The sequence below is a fragment of the Lemur catta genome, chromosome 8, assembly GCF_020740605.2.
Source record: "Lemur catta isolate mLemCat1 chromosome 8, mLemCat1.pri, whole genome shotgun sequence".
NCBI lineage: Eukaryota > Metazoa > Chordata > Mammalia > Primates > Lemuridae > Lemur > Lemur catta.
This window is the reverse complement of record NC_059135.1, coordinates 85384028-85404339: the sequence shown is the minus strand read 5'-3', so window position 1 is coordinate 85404339 and position 20312 is coordinate 85384028. Positions and strand designations below refer to the sequence as shown.

The window sequence follows — 20312 nt, the reverse complement described above, 5'->3', positions numbered from 1 at the left end:
AACATATTAAATCTAGAGAAAATCAAAAATTTTGCAAGAAAGACATAATCGTGCATCACCCTGTGGCTCAGTGAGCAGCACTTACAGTCATCACAATGAAAACCATCACTAGTATGGGAGGACAGAAATTCAGGAAGTCAGCCTGTCTGTGTGGGGCTAGGAAGATAAAAGAGCACCTTATCTCCTTTTATTTTGGGAAATCAACAAATAATGCCTAAACTTGAAAAAAAAATCAAGAATTAGCATAGGAAGCCTGTCATTTATACATATCTAAGTAAATTAAGAAACCAATTACAAGTGATAAATTGTTCCTGGGAAGGAAATGAAGGGGAAATAGAGAGGGAAACAGAATGGTAACTGCTATAGTTCTTTTTTTTTTTTTTTTTTTTTATTTTATTTTATTTTTTTATTTCAGCTCATCATGGGGGTACATAAGTTCAGGTCATATACATTGTCCCTGTCCCGCCCATCCCCCCGAGTCAGAGTCCCAAGCGCGTCCGCTCCCACTCTCCAGACAGTGCGCCTGGCACTCGCCATGTATTCATACCTCGATCCCCTCCCCCCCCACCTCCCCGGGTCTGCACCCTCAAGCATGACCATTCCCCAGAGGGTGCGCAATGCACTCGTCATGTAGGCAAACACCCATCCCCTCCCCCCACCCCCCCATCCCAGTCTGATATCCAATTGGTATCCTTCCCTGATGTACATTTAGGTGATGATCAGGGAAACCAGTTTTCTGGTGAGTACATGTGATGCTTGTTTTTCCATTCTTTGGATACTTCACTTAGTATAATGGGTTCCAGCTCTCTCCAGGAGAACCAAAGAGATGTCGTATCATCGTTATTTCTTATAGCTGAGTAGAACTCCATGGTATACATATACCACAGTTTACTAATCCATTCGTGCATTGATGGGCACTTGGGTTGTTTCCACATCTTTGCGATTGTGAATTGTGCTGCTATAAACATTCGGGTACAGGTGTCTTTGTTAAAGAATGACTTTTGTTCTTCTGGGTATATGCCCAATAATGGAATTGCTGGATCAAATGGTAGGTCTACTTGAATCTGTTTAAGGTATCTCCATATTGCTTTCCATAGGGGTTGCACTAGTTTGCATTCCCACCAGCAGTGTATGAGTGTTCCTGTCTCTCCGCATCCACGCCAACACGTGTTGTTGTGGGATTTTTTGATAAAGGCCATTCTCACCGGAGTTAAGTGGTATCTCATTGTGGTTTTGATTTGCATTTCCCTGATGATTAGGGATGTTGAGCATTTTTTGATACGTTTTTTGGCCATTCTTATGTCTTCTTTTGAAAAATTTCTATTCATGTCCTTTGCCCATTTTTTGATAGGATTGTTTGATTTTTTCTTGCTGATTTTCCTGAGTTCTAAATAGATTCTTGTTATCAGTCTTTTATCTGATGTGTAGTATGCGAAAATTTTTTCCCATTCTGTAGGCTGTCTGTTTATTTTCGTGACTGTTTCTTTGGCTGTGCAGAAGCTTTTTAATTTAATCAGGTCCCATTCGTTTATTTTTGTTGTTGCTGCAATTGCCTTAGGGGTTTTCTTCATAAATTCTTTGCCTAGACCAATGTCTGTGAGAGTCTTTCCTACATTTTCTTCTAGAATTCTAATCGTTTCCCATTTAAGGTTTAAATCTGTTATCCACCGTGATTTGATTTTTGTGAGAGGTGAAATCTGTGGGTCCTGTTTCAGTCTTCTACATGTGGCTATCCAGTTTTCCCAGCACCATTTATTGAATAGGGACTCTTGTCCCCAGAGTATGTTTTTGTCTATTTTGTCAAAGATTAGATGATTATATGAGGATGGTTTTATATTTGGGTTTTCTGTTCTGTTCCACTGGTCTGTGTCCCTGCCCTTGTGCCAATACCAAGCAGTTTTAAGCACCACAGCTTTGTAGTATAGTTTGAAGTCTGACAAATCAATACCTCCCATTTTGTTTTTATTGCTTAATATTGCTTTTGCTATACGGGGTCTTCTCTGTTTCCATACAAAGTGTATAATTATTTTTTCTAAATCTGTGAAAAATGATGTTGGTAATTTAATAGGAATTGCATTGAATCTATAGATTACTTTGGGTAGTATAGACATTTTAACGATGTTAATTCTTCCAATCCATGAGCATGGTATGGATTTCCACTTATTTACGTGTTCTGCAATTTCCTTCCTTAGCGTTTCATAGTTCTCTTTATAGAGGTCCTTTACCTCTTTAGTTAAATATATTCCTAGATACTTTATTTTCTTTGTTGCTATTTTGAAAGGTATTGAGTCCTTAATTTGGTTCTCCAATTGAATGGTATTGGCATATATGAATGCCTCTGATTTGTGTGTATTGACTTTGTAACCTGAGACATTACTGAATTCGTTAATTAATTCCAGGAGTCTCTTGGTTGAGTCCTTGGGGTTTTCCAGATACAACATCATATCATCAGCGAAGAGTGAGAGTTTGATCTCTTCTGTCCCTATTTGGACACCTTTGATTCTGCTCTCTTGTCTGATAGCTCTCGCAAGGACTTCCAATACAATGTTGAAAAGTAATGGGGACAGTGGGCAGCCTTGTCTGGTTCCAGTTCTGAGTGGGAATGCTTTCAATTTTTCCCCATTCAGTATGATGTTGGCTGTGGGTTTGTCATATATGGCTTGTATTATTTTTAGGTAGGTCCCATTTATGCCTATGTTGTTAAGTGTTTTTATCATAAAAGGGTGTTGAATTTTGTCAAATGCTTTTTCTGCATCTATTGAGAGGATCATATGGTCTTTATTTTTGCTTCTATTTATGTGGTTAATTACATAGCCACCACAATGGCTCAAGAGAGAAAACATAGAAAAGAAGTTCTACCCAATAAGATAAACAGAAATCTGTCCCAATTATCAGTTCTCTCACTAAATGTCAATGGCCTGAATTCCCCACTCAAGAGACATAGACTGGGCCAATGGATAAAAAAACACAAACCAAGTATCTGCTGCCTTCAGGAAACACACTTAACTGGCAAAGATGCATTTAGACTGAAAATAAAAGGATGGAACTTGATATTTCAAGCAAATGGTAGCCAAAAGAAAGCTGGTGTGGCAGTTTTAATTTCCAATAACTTAGTCTTTAAACCAACAAAAGTAATAAAAGACAAAGACGGTTACTACATACTGGTGAAAGGCACAATTCAACAAGAAGACATAACCATACTTAATATATATACACCCAATCTAGTGCACCCAGATTCATAAAGCAAATCCTACTCGATCTAAACCAAATGATAGACAACAACACTTTAATAGTTGGAGACTTTAACACCCCACTGACAGCACAGGACAGATCCTCCAAGCAGAAAATAAGCAAAGACATAGTAGACTTAAACAGAATGCTAGAACAAATGGGCCTGACTGACATCTACAGGACATTCTACCCTAAATCCACTGAATATACATTCTTCTCATCGGCTCACGGAACATTCTCTAAGATTGACCATATCCTAGGCCATAAAGCAAGTCTTAAAAAAATTAAAAAAATAGAAATCATACCCTGCATCTTCTCAGATCACAATGGAATAAAAGTAATAATGAACCCTAACAGGAACTCTCATTCCTACTCAAGGTCATGGAAGCTAAACAACCTTCTTCTGAATAACAATTTTGTAAAGGAAGAAATTAAGTCAGAAATCAAAACATTCTTTGAATTAAACGACAAAGGTGACACAACTTATCAAAATCTATGGGATGCAGCTAAAGCAGTCCTGAGAGGAAAATTCATTTCCATAAATGCCTATTTCAAAAAGACAGACAACTTACAAATAGACAACTTAATGAATAGACTCAAAGAGCTGGAGAAAGAAGAACAGACTGACCCCAAACCCAGCAGAAGGCGAGAAATTGTTAAGATCAAATCAGAATTAAATGAAAAAGACAACAAAAATACTATAAGGGAAATTAATAAAACAAAAAGTTGGTTCTTTGAAAAGATAAATAAAATAGACACACCACTGGCTAGACTAACCAAGAGCAGAAAAGAAAAATCTTTAATAACTTCCATCAGGAACATGAAAGGAGAAATCACAACCGAAGCCACAGAGATACATGACATTATCTATGAATATTACAAAAATCTTTATGCACACAAATTGGAAAATGAGGAGGAAATGGACAAATTTTTAGAAACACACAGCCTTCCCAAGCTCAATCAGGAAGAAATAGAATTCCTGAATAGACCAATATCAAGAACTGAAATTGAAACAGCAATAAAAAACCTTCCCAAAAAGAAAAGCCCTGGTCCAGATGGGTTCACACCTGAATTTTACCATACATACAAAGATGAACTGGTGCCCATCCTACATAAACTATTCTTCAATATTGAGAAGGATGGAATTCTCCCCAACACATTCTACCAAGCCAATATAACATTGATACCAAAACCAGGAAAGGATGCAACAAAAAAAGAAAACTACAGACCAATTTCTCTCATGAACGTAGATGCAAAAATTCTCAATAAAATCCTAGCAAATCGTATCCAAGTGCTGATTAAAAAAATAATTCATCACAACCAAGTAGGCTTCATCCCAGAGATGCAGGGGTGGTTCAACATACGAAAATCTATAAATGTAATTAACCACATAAATAGATGCTATAGTTCTTAACATTTTTGTAACTACATCCATGTTAGAGCTTCAATAAAAATAACAAAAATATATTTGTTTTTTTTCCAGTTGTTCTTTTCAGTGTCTTTTCTTTTCATGTGTTTGATTACTTTTTAATTATCTACTCATTGCGTTGCACACCCTCTGGGGAATGGTCATGCTTGAAGGTGCAGGCCCGGGGAGGTGGGGGGGGGGAGGGGATGGAGGTATGACTACATGATGAGTGCCAGGCGCACTGTCTGGAGAATGAGAACAGACGCGCTTGGGACTCTGACTCGGGGGGATGGGTGGGACATGGAAAATGTATATAACCTAAACTTATGTACCCCCATGATGAGCTGAAATAAAAAGGAAAAATAATAATAATAATAATAAAAATAATAATAATTATCTACTCATAATAAACATACTCATTTTACAGATTTTGCCAGGTAATCGCTCCTCTGTATTTCAGTCCTACTCATGCTGTCTGTGTGACTGTCGCTCACGGTGGGCCCTGTTCTCAGGAGCTTCCTAACACGGCACTGTGAGCTCATCGTTGGGGAGGCTGCCTCCACCGGACACTTATGGGTCTTGGTTCAGGTTCTGCGTTTTGCGTGAGGTGCTCCAGCGGTATTTCCAGCCTAGCCACGGACATGTTAATATCTCAGGTTGAGGGTTCCCAGGCTAAGTGGAGAGTGCAAACTCCTAGAGTGGATGCCACGGTGTGTCTCCTTTATCCTTCTCCGGGACCTGGGCACTCATTCCCCCAGCTGCCAGGAGTGACAGCTTCTGAGGGCTCTCTCCCAGTGCTGGAACTGCCCTGTACTGAAGGAGTTACCAGTCCCCGGGGCAGCCCACACCAAAGACTGGTCCGGCTTATGCTCCACTTGATAACTCTGCAGGGCCATCCCAGCTCCCAAGTCCCATGGGACAAGCCTCCAGGGCAACAGCATGGCAGTGCAACCTCTCTTCTGCCCATCCTGCTTCCCTGGCTACCTCCCAGGTGTTATTCCTGAGACCCATCGCCCCGGCCCCCAGCCCCCAGCCCCCAGCCCCCATACCCAATAACCTCCTGCAGTAAATCTCAGCGTCTCAGAGTCTATTTTCCAGGGAATCAACCTACGAAAATTCCAAATGCAAATGTACATAAGTCAGTCTCATGGTTATGAATTCTAGTGAAGGCTCCCCCTCCCTCACCCACCACCCTCACCCCACAAAGAGCTACGCTGAGCCTCCAGGTGAGCTTCTCATTGCCTTCCTGAGCTGGTAGGTGTGTTCACTCTGGTCCATCCTTTCGCTGAAGGGAAAGTCCTTTTAAGGCATTTACTTAATTCAGGGATCTAACTTTCCTCCACCTTTCTGGTGCTGGCCAAGGCTGTTGTTATGGGTTGAATCATGTCCCTAAAGTTCATATGTTGAAGTTCTAACCCCCAGTACCTCAAGATGTGACCACATTTGGAGATGGGCTCTGTAAAGAGGTAACTAAGTTAATGAGGTCATCAGGGTGGCCCCTAATCCAATATGACTAGTGTCCTTATAAGAAGAGGGAATGAGAACACAGACACTCACAAAGGGACAACCGTGAAGACACAGGGAGAAGACTCCCATCTGTGAGCCACAGAGAAAGGCTTCAGAAGAAACCAATCCGTTGACACCTTAGTCTTCAACTTCTAGCCTCCAGAACTATGAGAAAATAGAATTCTGTTATTTAAGCCACCAAGTCTGGGTACCTTGTCACGTCAGCCCGAGCACACTAACGCAGCCACCTTCCATCCCGCTATGGACATCACAACCCGAGCCCCCTTATGAGACCAGCAGCCTTCCCCCACTCCCACCCGGGCAGCTCTGGTTTTCATCTCATTCTTTTGGGGGCCTGCCCTTCCCTGAGCATCCCTGCGTGTCTAATGGGGGGCGTGGCCAGGTTCCCTATGCTGCCCCTGCCCTGTCGTTTGCTCTGACAGCTAGAGTTCACCTGCCCACTTAGACCTGAGCTCTGCAGGGGAACAGACTGTTCCACTTCCTGCTGTCCTCTGTGGTAGCCAGCACAGCAGACTGTCCTTCACTGACAGGCGCTCACTAAGTCCTGCATGGACACACTCACCCGCAGGGAGGAGGGACAGCTGGCAGGCAGAGGTGATGGTCGAAAGTGAGGAACACGTTCCTCTGCTGGGGGGAATGGAGGTTCTCTCCCTCCCTCTGGCTTCCTCTGCTCCTTCCAAATCTCAGTACTTCTACATCTCAGCCCACAGCACAAGGCACAGGAAGTAGCCTCTTGTCCAGGAGGGGCCACACCAGAAATGCGCCATAAATTCCCAGAGGACCCAATCACAGCCCTGGAACATAAGCAGACCAGAAAACCCCTTCTCATCCACTGTCTAACGAATACGACTGGGAAAATAATGAGAGGCAGGAGAGAAAACCCTCACAGATTTCCCAAGGGGCCCCTGCCAGTGAGGACCCGAGCAAGAAGGGATGAGGACCCGCAGGCAGGATGAATCCAGCTGGGGCTTGCGGCCCAGCTGCCCTGTGTTGCTGCCACGGCTGTGTGACAAGGACACCCTCCTGCTAATGCACCCTGGCCACACTCGTAATTAAACGCTGTGTGCAGAATGCACCAAGAAGGGCAGCAGAACACGCAAGCAGCCGCTGAGACCCCTCCTCCGCGCCAGGCTGCGAACAGCAGCTCATTGTGAGCTTGGAGACTCAGGAAGACGCGTTCTCCTCACAGAGTCAGGCGTGTTCCCTGTCAATAGAAGCCTGGATCCTCCAGTACAGGAGGAGGCGGAGGAGGGGGGAGAGTGGGGAGTGGGGTCGGGAGGAGGGAGAGAACGGGCTCCTCCACCCCAGCTGTTTGCAAAGTTGAAGATGCCCAAGTTGCAGCTTCCCTCCCTGTTTCCATTCACCTGGAAAAGCTGCTATTCCTTTGTCTGGGATCCCCAACTATACATCCTCAACCTGCTGCAACCACGGTGGCCTCAGCAGGGAGACGTCACAACTGACTCTAGTCCAACCAACATCTGAATCCCCAACTGTCTTAGGGACTGAGAACACAGCCCGGGGAGGACAGGGCCCTGGCGTTGTATATACTTAGCACAGAAAGCAATGACGGGATGATTCTAGTTTCTGACGGATGGGTGTTCATGGGGCTATGAGGAAAAAGGGAGCATTTATATTAGCCTGGAAGACTTCCTGGAAGAGGCAATCTTGCATCTTGATTTTGAGGGAGAGGTAAAATTTAGCTGGAAAAAGAAGGGTGGGGGTCAGGAGCAAAAGGCACCTGAGACCAAGGGAAGAGCGGGTGTGTGGGTGTGGGGCAAAGAGCAGGATGCAGCATCTGGGGGCTACCGGGGGCACTGGGGCTAGAGCAGGCAGTGGGCTGGGGGTGGGAGGACAGGAGTCCAGCCAGGAGGAAGGGGGCGAGATCACCAGGGACCTCGTGGTAAGCAAAGGGGCCTGATTAAAATACGATGCCATGTTCCCTGTGCTGTCAGTGAGCTAGCTGCACAGGGGGTGACAGGCACAGAACCTTTGATCACATGACCACAGGGTACAAAGGAAGAACCCAGAGGCAGGGAGAGTTGCCAGGGTGAGCTTCCCAAACCACATGCCTGCCTGTTCCTCCCTCCTGGTTTCCAGCTCTCAGAAGCAGCCTGGGCAGTTATCACTGAGCGAGCACACAGGCAGGAGCAAGTTATCCCACGGAACACCACCAGGATGTGGCCCACAGACTTCCTGCCCACACCACCCACCCCACTCATCGTCACCCGGCTCAGCGGCAGCAGGCAGATGTCCATCGGGGGGTTATTCCCGAAGATTCTCCTCACTGGTTCCACTTCACACAGGGCAGTGAAAACAGCAGCTTGTGAAGAGGCCCATGCTGTCTAAAAGACCAGCAAGGGTAAGATACCACCTGTACCAGAAGCAGCAGCCAGAAGTGTGTGGAGGCACCACACCTGGGCGTGTGCGTGCAGAGAGAATGTCTTGAAGAACACAAGGTGCTGGTAACCAAGGCTGTCTGCGGGACCTGGGAGAGAGAGACTGTAGGAGGGGACAGAGGTTTGCACTGCGCACCTTTGGTCTCATGCATTGTTATCGTGTGCATATACTGCTTTTTTCAATAAAATAAATATGAGACCAGCAAACTACACAAAGGATCATTCCACAGGCAGAATGTGAGCTGCATGTTTAAGTCTTTGGTTCACAGAAGCATTTCCGGGGGTAGAGACTCTGAGGGACACGGGCCAAGAGACCAGGGGTTCACCAGCATCCTCATCTGACGGAGCAGGGGCACAAAGGCAAGAACTGGGATAAAGAAGCTGGCAGTGCAGTGGGTGAGCCTATGCTGGGGGCCGGTCCATGCCGGGGGCAGGCCTCTTCAGGAGGTGCCCTGCCAACAAGGAGTCTGTCACCTGTCATGGGAGATCCCTGAGAAGATGAGTTGACTGAAGGACCCGGGCTCCAGGCCTGAGGAGAAGTTCAGGGGACAAAAGCCAAGTCAGGCCAGATCTTTAAGGCCACTGTACCGGCTCGGATGTTACTCTCAGGACGCCAGAAAGCACCTGCAGTCTTATCCATCTTCTGCCTCCCCATGTGTCTGTCAGGAGGGAAACCAAAGAAAGTTCCCAGACCTTTTTTGCTGAGCTTATAGAAGAATCATGTAATTTCCTTTTGTCCATCTCTCAACTTTTGGTCTCACAATTTAGAAATTAAAAGGATTAATACACATATCTTACCATTTTTAAGGGTCAAGAGTTTACACTAAAATCAAATAAATTATTTTAAAGTTCCCACATATAAAAAGAAAATCGCTCTGTTCAGAGATTTTTTTTTCTAATTCTTAAATCTGCTGCACTAAATTTTTGAGTGAGCTTTTTCTGAGAATATCTTGGTTTGGAGTACTTTTTTTTTTTTAACGGAGCTGTGTATCTTACAAAAGGTTTTCCCCTGAGAATGTTTCAAATATATCTTCATTTCCCACAGAACATTTATTGACTGTCCAAAAATTACACTCAAACCTCAAAAACAAAGTCAGAATGCATTTTCCTAAATCATTCTAACAAAGACATCAATGATGTCAAAACCCTGAGTTTTGAAACAGAACTTCTGTTCTCCTTCTAGCCTCATTATTAAAACAGCCTTTTTTTCACGTTTGTTCATAACAGGATTGCCATTTTCCATGCTGCCTACCGATTATAAACAGAATCAGTTTTAAAACCAAACTAGGGCTCTCTCTGAAATATTCAAGATGTATTACCATCTGGTTTTATATCAGCATTTGAACAGATCCAAAATCACTATATTACCAACTATGATCAAAAATAGTTCATATCCCTTTGAAAACACTTACAAGGCACAAACTTTGAAAGTCCAACTTAATTTTTCAAATTATACCAGACATGTCAGTATCAATCATAATAATATACATCACTTATCACAAATAACTCATAATTCTGACCTAAGCTACTTTTATCAGTAGGTCTTTTAGAGACTACTAACTTGAGAAAACACAGCATACAGATTACCTGGGTAAAGGGTAAGTCTTTACTTACAATGTACTTGTTATGTAAAAATATGAATCGTTCTAGTTGACTGAGAAAAAAATGTGTCTCCCAAACCTATAAATCCATCCCCCTCATTTCCAAACACCAAAGAGACAACAGCATTTCTTCAGAAGATGCTCAGCTAAAAATCAGCATCTACGATTACACGGAAAACAGTAGCTGAGTAAGTGAAATTCCAACCCACCTCAGCAGATGCAGCTCCAGGACGCTGCCCTTAGTAAGAGAATGGCCAACCCAGTTGTTTCAAAAAACTGTAATTGTTTATAAAACAAATAAGACCTAAGCCTGATCTCTAAACCTTTAAGTGAAGTTTATCATTTTCCAAGAAATATCTTCATCCATCAAACTAAAAATAACAAAATGTTTTTTAAAATTTCTCTCAGTTCATTCATTTAAAAGTCTTGAGGACTGATTCCATGCAAAGATGGATACTCTTCCTGCCCCCAATTTCTTTGGCATCCAACAGTGGCAAGAAGACATGACCATAAATACAGTCAATTTCTCTTCATCGTGATCAACACTGCTGCCAGCACACACACGCATCACGTAAGCACATGCTCCAAGCCTTTGCTGCCGTACCAAAGCATTACATATAGTGATTCTGTTAGGCAGGTAGTGAGGGATTCCGGGTCTCCTAGGGACGACAGTGGGTGCTGTTGCCCCCATCTTGGTCCTGCCCCACCCTAATTCTCCATATCTGGGGGAGGAGGGAACACCCTACTAATCTGCCAATCAGAACTCAGCGTGCCAGCTGCAAAAGAATGCAGAGGACTCTCCAGCCCACAGGCCAAGCAACATAGGTACCACAGAGTCCAGAAATTGAACTAGAACAACCTGTGCAGGTAGCTAAGGCTCAGATCATGTGACTCCCAACTGTCCAATCAGAGAGGTTCCATGGTGATGTCTGAGCCACAGGGAGGTCCCTATCCCGGCACTATAAAACAAGACACAGACCCTAAACAACTCTCTTTTTTTGGCGCCCTTCCTTTGGCACTCCCTCTGCTGTGACAATGGGTTCGGTCATCATCTGTGGCATATGTATCATGCTCTGTAAACCTCTATCTTGCTCTTGCCCTATAATCCTATCTTTCTCTCCTCAATAAACCTCATTTGCGTGCTTGCCCTACTTTGGCGTGTCTGGTCATTCTTTGGCCATGAGCGTGCCAAGAAACAACATTTTCAGACTAAAACCTGACGATTCTATAGCAATGCTCTTAAAAATACTATTAATAATTGGTTCAACCTGCCCATTTCAATGAACAGGGCAGGGGTTCACCAAGCCAGAGTATTTATTTCATTTCATCCATCTCTGTCAACCACCTCCTTGGAAAATAAGACAGGGGTTCCTTGTGACACTTTAAAAAAATATATGTTTATTGTCATTCTGAAATGTTCCATTTTTCTTTAGACACTAATTTAAATGTAACTTCAAAAGTAAGTTTATATTGCTTAATCTCTATTTTCTTTCCATTCAAAACTAGGAAAAGGATTGCACTAAAATCTGTCGACATGTAAATGATGTTTTGAAAAGGATTTTAAATATTTTAAATATTTGATATTATAAATACATTTAGGAAACTAAAAAGTAAAGCCAACATCCCTAACACAATGAGAGACCATGCCAAGGGTTTAAAATATGAAACACACACACACATACACCCACAATCAAGCTAATCTATAGTTAAAATGGGGGAAAATATAATTCATCTTCTAAATTTTTGAGTTGGACTAGACTAGAACAGTTGAAAGTAACTTGAGAACAAATTGAATGTACTACAGATAACACAGGTCATGACATTACATGCCAATGCCAACATTTTATGGGCAAGAAGATAAAGGACTTAAATTAAATACCTGCTGCAATAAAGATGTAAAATCATTTTAAAAAGAAAAAGGGAAATCCTTTTCATAAAGCAACATGCTAACTCTTTATGCATTATGCAAGAGTCTCCCTATTAAAGGAAATGGAACAACATTTTTAAGATAACTGATCAGGTATAACACGCAAAACCAAAATTTCATCATAATTTTTCCCTATTATATGAGACTTAAGTACATCAAGCATAATATTCTCCCAGAGGAAAGATTTGCTGAATATTTTTTCACATTCAGGTCCCCTTTCAAACACCCACATTATAAAGTCATAACAGCTTTATTAGGCACATGGACAAGTCTGAGTAACTATAACTGTTTGTAAATCACCTCCTTTTATTCCTTTCCTCTTTCTTTACATATGTAAATTACGGTGTCTGATCCAGAGCCCTCCACCAACCATCACAACCAAATTATCCTCTAGGGACCTCAATGGGGCTTGTTATTCTTGTTTCAGCATTTAAAAAAAAAAAGAGGGGGGAGGGGAAGGAGTCAGTGTTTTCAGGAATCAGAATTCTTCTTGCTTGAATTTTTGGCTCACTAGTGGTAAAATGTTTATACCCTGGAATGCATTACCCTCTGCTTCTAAATGTTTGGCTTTTTTAGAGCCAAGACATGGTACAGTGTTTCCAATATAAATTGCTTCAAGTAATATATGCCTACTTTTGCAGGGAGCATTTGGTCAAATTTTAATATTCCCTCTTGGGAGCCAACCCCAACTTCTAGCAGCAGATCTAACCTTGCAGAATAGAATTTTAAACAACACACACAGCCATATACTCTCGCGGACATGGTCTTTTCTTCTCCTACTCTCAGGGTTGTCACAGGAGACACCTTGTACAATGCTTATCACTTAGAATATAGATCTTTCTGTTACGTAATAAATGCATCACAAAATACACAAAATACATTCCTCTTTTCCCTAACATAAAAAATAAACCACGGTTTCCACCAAGGTTAAGCTATGGCTGTCACTGCTTAGGCTTGTGAATCACTGCACAATTCATAAGAATAAATAGCACATGTACATTTCCATAGGCTGCAAATGTTAATTGAGAAAACACATGTCACAAGGCTTCCTAACTCCCAAACAGGATTATTTGGCAGAAATTGTTCCATTTTCTTAGTCTTTCTACATTGTAATAAATGTTTTTGTTTCTGTGGCCACTGAAAACTTGAGAGAAGACCCTCTCATTTTTCTTTCATTAAAATGTGCATATGATTTTATTGCAAAATATAATCGGGGAAAAGAAAAGGGCTCACTGCAATATTGCATCCATCTTGTTGCATTAGGGTCAAAATATGGATTTCAAGGCTATATATTTGTCACATGTCAGTCCAAGCTGAAGGCATCCACCAAGAGAATATCGTCACTATTCAGCTGGCAGTCAGAACCTACTTCCACAAACCCGCATACTGATGAGAGCCCAGGCTCTCCATTTCTTCTTCTTAATACCTCTTCCCTCTGCAGCGGAGAGAAGCCATTTTACTAATTTATAAGGACCCTGACTATCCAACCATCTAAAAAAAATTTTACCCATCAATAACAGTCAACTAAAAGCAAAAGCACATCCCACAGGAGTTAGAGAATAAAACAGGCAAGACCAGCATGTATCGATCCGGGAGACTCAGGATACTCACTAAAGGCAGCCACTGCAAGGGCCAGGGTGACAATAATGGAGAACCAGGACACCCACAACGCCTTCTTTCTGTAGTTCTGGGCTTCGTGAGGCTTCAGTCGGGTGCTGCTTTCTAGTAAGCCTGACAAAAACAAGGAGAAAAGGAAGTTAGGCATTTCCTTACTCAGAAACCCACAGCCAGAGCTGCAATTTCTTACCCAAAGACTGCAAACTGGCAGCCCATGGGCCAAGATGTGTTTTGCCTGGCCCACACTATGTTTTAACAATTAAGAGATTTCCCATGAAAATCAAGCTTTCTGGCATGTCTTGGAAAATCACAGGCTCTGGCAATATGGGGCATGTATTTCTGCAGGGTAGCAGCCGCTGTCCTCTTTAGGGTTACAGACCCCACCACTGCCTGACAGATCCCACCAGGCCATCCCTTGCCCCTGCATTGCTTGGCTCAGGTGGATGCTGCTCTTTCCAAAAAGGCTTTTCTGTTAGGAAAACAGTGCAAATAGCCCACAGTTAGTTGAGCACTCGGGCTCCTCCACTGTGGGCATTGATTGGCATTGATCCACCAGCACAGTCCCAACTCGTGGACTGAGTTTTGCCCAAAGCAAGAAGTTATGGAATACAAATACCCTCACTGCTCGCCCTGACAATGAACAGGAGGAGAAGGACTATTTCTCTTTAACCACAAGCAACAAGAGCCGCCAGTCCAAAATTATACACCACATTTCCTTCCCTTCTCTTTCTGCTCTATAGTATATAATCCTTTGGACCAAACACTTGTCAAAAAATTCTCAGAATATTAAAGTGGGTTAACCTTCCTGAAACTGGAGGTGGCGTCTCAGGTAGAACATGTATAAGATAGGTTTTATTTTTGTCTCCTATGTTGGCAACATTGTGAGTCCTCAACAAGAGCAGAAATCCATGACCATTCCCAGGCAATGCCCAAGCTTCAACTGCCTTGGGTCAAAGACTCAAACATCTTCAATAAGACATTGCTTTGTATTTTTGCTTCTCCTTTGAAAATAGATCATATGTAGGATCTCTTAGTTGCACAGAGAACCAAATTTTCACGCATGCATTCTATATAAACAGGAGCTTATTATACCATCTCTAGTGAAACAACCCACAATATACCTCACAGAGGCTAAGCAGCCTCAGCAAAACTGTTCCAAATGATGAAGGAATTGGTCACAGAGGTAAAATATCACACAATGTGGGACATATCACATGTATGCATCACATAAAAGACATCAGCTCCTCTGTCTGACTAGGTGCCACACTAAGCCTCTAGTTGCCAAAAATTGCATCCTGTTCAAATATTATAATAAAACAAGGACCCTGCTAAAACTTCTCAGTTCCATTTATAACACAGACTCAAGCATCTCTGAACAAGTCCTGACTGAACAAAGCAAGAGGGAATGTCGAGAAGGCTGCTTAGTGAGCCCAGTTCACAGCCCAGAGATTTTTAAATAATTGAAACCTATAAGCTTACACAGGATCAAAAGGGAGATGAGAACGCAAACGTTGAGTATAAACACCATCTCCATCATCTCACTGTAAAAATCTCCCCAAACCTTGCTTCATAAATGCACTTGGATGGAAAAAAAGAAAGACCCTCTCTCTTGTCAAATTCTGCGCCAGGTAGAAGTGATTTCAAATGAAAATACAGCATGTCCCTTTGTCTACTTCTTCCCTAGCTGCCAAAAAACCACCCCATTATAATTTTCAACTACAATCACCAGTTAAAGCCCTATCCTAGAATGAGCAGACTCCACACACCCTTAATAATTTATGTCCCTTTTCCCAAATGATATAAAAATCTTCCTTTCATCCTGGCCAATTGATTTTCAGGCAAAGTGATGCTATAACATTTAAGTACTGACTCAAATAAGCAGTTCATTTGCTGGGTATTCTGACAGAAACAATCTCCAGAGGTTTAGACACTGGGGTAAAAACAAGGTTCCTTTTAGAAGTAGATTTAGTTTTCTAAGAGGAAAAATAGTGATCGGGTTTTCTAGTTTCCCACATGACAGCAGCTGGTTCGCACATGCCTCACCCACCACTGAGACAGCACTCCCCTGCAGGAGTTCTGATGACAGCCCACCTGGGCTCCACTGCCCTGCTAAGGTGGCACTTGGGTCTGCTCAGCAGTAGGACTTCTTCAGATCTGATCCTGTGTGTGCCTCACCCATGAGATTTTTAAAATTAAAAAAAAAAAAAAATTGGAATAGGTGCAATGGGAAGACTTTCCCATTTCTATCCAATCTTTGCTTATTTCCTGATGATTTTCCTTTCTAAAAATACAGCTGATACCAAGAATGGAAAACTTTCTACTCCTCAAAGGGAAGTGGAGTATGATGACCTACTAAAACCCAGCTCATAAGTGAATGGCCCGCACACGGGCACCTCTGCACCCATGTTGAATGCAGGCACACAAGCACAAAGATGTGAGAATTCCTGAACTTTTTGGGAAGCTGTGATTCAAAGGTAGAAGAAAGGCAGCCTGAAGAGGCAGAACAGCCTAGAGAAGCTAAGACAGGATTTAGATTTGCAGGCGGAGCTGGAGCCTCCACATTCAAATTTTAACCTCAAATTTCATATATTTGCAATTTGGGCCTGGAAATACTAAGCATCAGGCTGTATTAATGAAGGACTGATTCCTTATTTATTTGGGGGGCAAGGGAATGCAAATACATGTGGAGAGGCTGGAGCCATCAGTCATTTCCATGGTTGGAGCCATCAGTCATTTCCATTCTAGTATGAATTAGTTCCATTTGCTTTCTCCTAAGGGTTTGTCAAGCTTGACTTCTCCAAAGGAAGGGGAATTTTTATTAGATGTGAAGGTAGTGGGAAATGCTGAAGCATATAATTATCCAAGGCTAAGCTGGGCCCTAAGGTTTGGGACAGAATGATGGAAAAACACTTGTGAGGAGAACAGTGGATATTAAAAGGGGAAGATGACTAAGATAAACTTGGCCTATTTTTTGTGTTTAGTCCCTGTAAGTCTTAAACCACAGAGCTCCTGCTCCTTGAACTACAGGCACTACAAATGGCACTGCAGTTACTGACATTCTGAGCTAGCTAGGTTTCTGCAAACCAGCCCACACCACTTCTAAGGGAAAAAATGCCTGCAAAGTCCCAAAACACTAGATTATAAAACAAACCTTTGATCAGCGTTAGCCTCCGTCTGTAACAGCATCCTGATAGTTCAGAAGGAAGTTAGGACATAAGAGAATGCCGAATATAGGTGCAGATCCAGGGTACCCACCCCACACACACCCTATAGGTATTTAGGCCTAGAAGAAAGCAAGCCAGGCAGGATGGAGAGATGCACAGTAGGCAACTGCTGAGGTTCCTCCCCCTCAAATCCTCTCACTGGTAGGAAAGTGGTAGCTGCACTCAAACCATCCCCAAGAGATACAAAAATCAATATTGGAAAGATGCAACCCCATAAGAAAAAAATAACACAAACACCAAATATTACAATAAACCTCCCCAGGTAACCTTGTGATTTATTTAACAAAAATGACTCATTCACCATTAACTCTCTGCCATCAGGAATAGGTCAAACAAAAGAATGTCACATTGACTTTCAGCTCTCAATGCCACACAGCACCGGGTTCTTTGGGGGAGAGGGTTTATCCTAACAGAGAGGCTGTGTGTGATCCGCAATGCTTTTACACAGTGACAGTTTATGAACAGTCAATGCTTTCACACTATAATATAATAGAAAATGAAATTCTGTTGTCCAGTTAAAAATAACCTTAAGAATGAATTCAGAAGGGCTTTTTACACTTAAACGTGAACTACAAAATGATGCTAAATATTAACTCATTCTAGCACTTTTTTCCCTCGCATCGTTTGTGTGGGGTAGAGAAAAAGAGGCTAGCTCTTAAAGAGGACCTGCAATGCTACAAAAATAAGCTCAACCCAGGCTTCTTTCTTCCATATGAAATTTTAAAATCCTACAATACTAGTTGGACGAGGCAACGGTAATTAACACACCCTATATAATAAAAGCGATAGGTTTCGCTGGGTGCTTGTGATGTCGCCAATCATCGGGTCTGAAATGACATCTAGTTATGCGAGAACAAGGGGAGAAAATGCAACATAGGTGCAGAATTCGTTGCAACTGGAGCCGCTCCAGTTCTCGCTGAGCATCTCGGCGGATTCTCTGGGAACTGCCGTTTCCATGTCATTCTATTTCATATGCTACAGTTTAGAATTTCCAAGGAGAAAGAGATCGTGCATCCGAACGCTAAACCAGAATAAAAATGTGCAGGAGATAACTATGAATAGGACAGAAACCTGCTAAGTCTAAAATACATAAACCCACCACAGCCAACAAACTCAGGCTTCCAAGAAAAGGGGGTGGCCGTGCAAAGAGCCGGCTTCCCCTCAAGGGCCTGGCTGCAAGAATCCCGCTTTGGCCACCAATCAGTTTTAGCAGAACCACAGAGTCTCTCCGAGGGGGACAATTTGGATTTGGATTCACCAATAAGTAGAAAAGGCGTAGACGCGGCCGAGAACAGGGCTGGCTCCTCAAGGAATCCAAGGCGAAGGAAACGAGGGAGGGATGGGGGAGAGAAACGCGGGAATGAACAGGGGAGTCTCTCGCGTTCTATGCGGGCAACTCTCAGGGGCATCGGAAGCAGAGTTTGGCCTCCCAGGGGAGGCTCGTTTGCGGGGTTCCAGGCCGGTGGCGGGGACTTGGTTCTGAGGGTCTAGAGACGCCCCCTCCGGGAGCTACCAGGTTTCAGCGGCACCTATCCAGATGAGATTGGTAGCCCAGACCCAAATGGCCCGGTCCTCTGTCCCCACCACCAGCCCGAGGTAGTGACCCACTGTGACCCGAGTCCCCGATATCCGGGACTACCCGAGTCCAGCGGCGGCCCGAGCCCGGCTCACTCCCCTCTTTGCGCCCCTCGGCGGGGCAGGCGGCCCGGCAGCCGCGGGGGACACCTCGAGGCTAAACCCGCACGGGGAAGTTCTCCCGGGGAGCCGGCGCGGGCAGAGGGGGCTCGGAAAGGCGGACGCTGCGAGCCCGGATCCCTCCGAGCTGATCGGAGCCCGCAGTCCCCTGGGAGCGCCCGGCTCCGAAAGCAAAAAAATGCCTCTCGCAAACTTTTCCAGCGGGCGCCGGAGGGGCCGGCGCTGGCCGGGAGGAGAGCGCGGGCCCAGGCGGGGTCGACCTGGGGCGGCGGGCTCTGGGGCTCGGGGGAGGACCGGCCGCCCAGGCGAGGCGGCGCCCGCCGCAGGAGGTGGGGCTGCCGCCCAGCGCTCGCCGCGCCTTCGCCGGGCAGTCCCGGCGCCGCTTCCCCGCGCGCTCGAGGCCCCGAGCCCCGCGCCCCGCCCGGCCCGGCCCGCGAGTGGAGAGGGGCGGCCGGGGCGGCGGCTCCTCATCGGCCGGCCCGGCCCGGGCGCGCGCGCTCACCTCGGTCCTCCAGCCCGTCGCTGAACTGGCCGCTCTCGCTGATCCGCACCTGCCGCTCCTCCTCGGGCTGCGGGGGCTCCCGCGCCGCGGAGCTCCGCGGGCCGGGGCCCGGGCCGGGGGCTGCAGCCAAGGGCACGTGGCCCCGGGGCGGCGGCGGGACGGCGGGCCCCGGGTTGTTGCGGCGCTCGCTGCCCGCGGCCGGCTCCATGGCGCGGGGCTGCGGATCGCGGCGGCGGCGGCGGCGGCGACGAGCGCGGCGGGGACTCGAGTCCGAAGTGCGAGGCGCCGCGGCTCGGGCGGGCGGAGGAACGGACGGACGGACCGCGCGGAGAGGGCGGGCGGGCGCCGGCGTGGAAGTGCCCCGGCCGGGAAGCGGGGGATGCCGGAGAGCGGCGGGGCTCGGCGGCCGGTGGCGGAGGCTGGTGCCGCGTTGTCGCCGCCGCGCTCCGCCCCTGGGGGCAGGTGCGGGCGGCAGGGACCCGCCCCGAGGCTCCGGCGCGGGAGCCCGCGCACCTAGGCGGGTGGGGAGGGAGGAACCCGGTCCCGCCGGCAGCGCGGAAGCAGCGGACACTGTTTAGGGGCGTGGGGACCGGCTGGCGGCTGTGGCAGGGCTTGGCTAGGGCGTGCCCGGGGACCCGCCCCACCCGCGCCGCAGGATGGTGCTGAGAGGGGACCCCTCTGACGGATTCCTCCGCCCTCCCCGAAGCCAGCGGCCGCGCGTGGACAGGAGAGCGGACAGAGCCCTTCATTTGGCATCTTTCTCTTCTGGAGATGCACAGGCTTAAGACGCCATACAGGGTCTCCGCCTCGGCCGCCATCCTCACGGCCCATCCCAGCAAGGCGAGCTTCACCCGTCCCCAAGCCCGTCGGTCTGGGGCCTTCTTTTAGGGGCTTTAACTCTCCTGGTTTCTATCTTGAGCACCAGTTTAGCCAGGGGATGAGGTATCTTTAGCACCAGCGGGTGCTCTGGAAGATGCAGGGACTTCAAGTCTCCCCCATTGCGACTATCCCTGGGCTTTTGTCCCATCCGTTATTTCCCCCGAGTTTCCAGGGCTCCCTCCTACGAGCAGTCTCTCCTGGCTGTCCCAGCGCTATCAATGTTCCCACCCCTGATCGCCTCAGTTCTGAACTCTTGGTGGTAAAGCTGGTCTCACCAGCGAGCCGGGGACCTCGTCCACACCAGC

General features: G+C 45.7%; 1 protein-coding gene across 1 annotated transcript in view; it reads right to left on the bottom strand.

Moving 5' to 3' along the window:
* The window catches only part of TMEM163 (transmembrane protein 163), a 223337-nt gene extending 203930 nt beyond the window's left edge, over positions 1–19407 (bottom strand). The window contains exons 1-2 of the mRNA XM_045559143.1: positions 19129–19407; positions 13702–13821 (exon numbers count right to left, since the gene is read on the bottom strand). Of these exons, the coding sequence (XP_045415099.1) occupies positions 13702–13821; positions 19129–19336 (328 nt within the window). The 5' untranslated portion in view covers positions 19337–19407. The remainder of the gene's footprint in view (positions 1–13701; positions 13822–19128) is intronic.
* Positions 19408–20312: the final 905 nt, after the last annotated feature.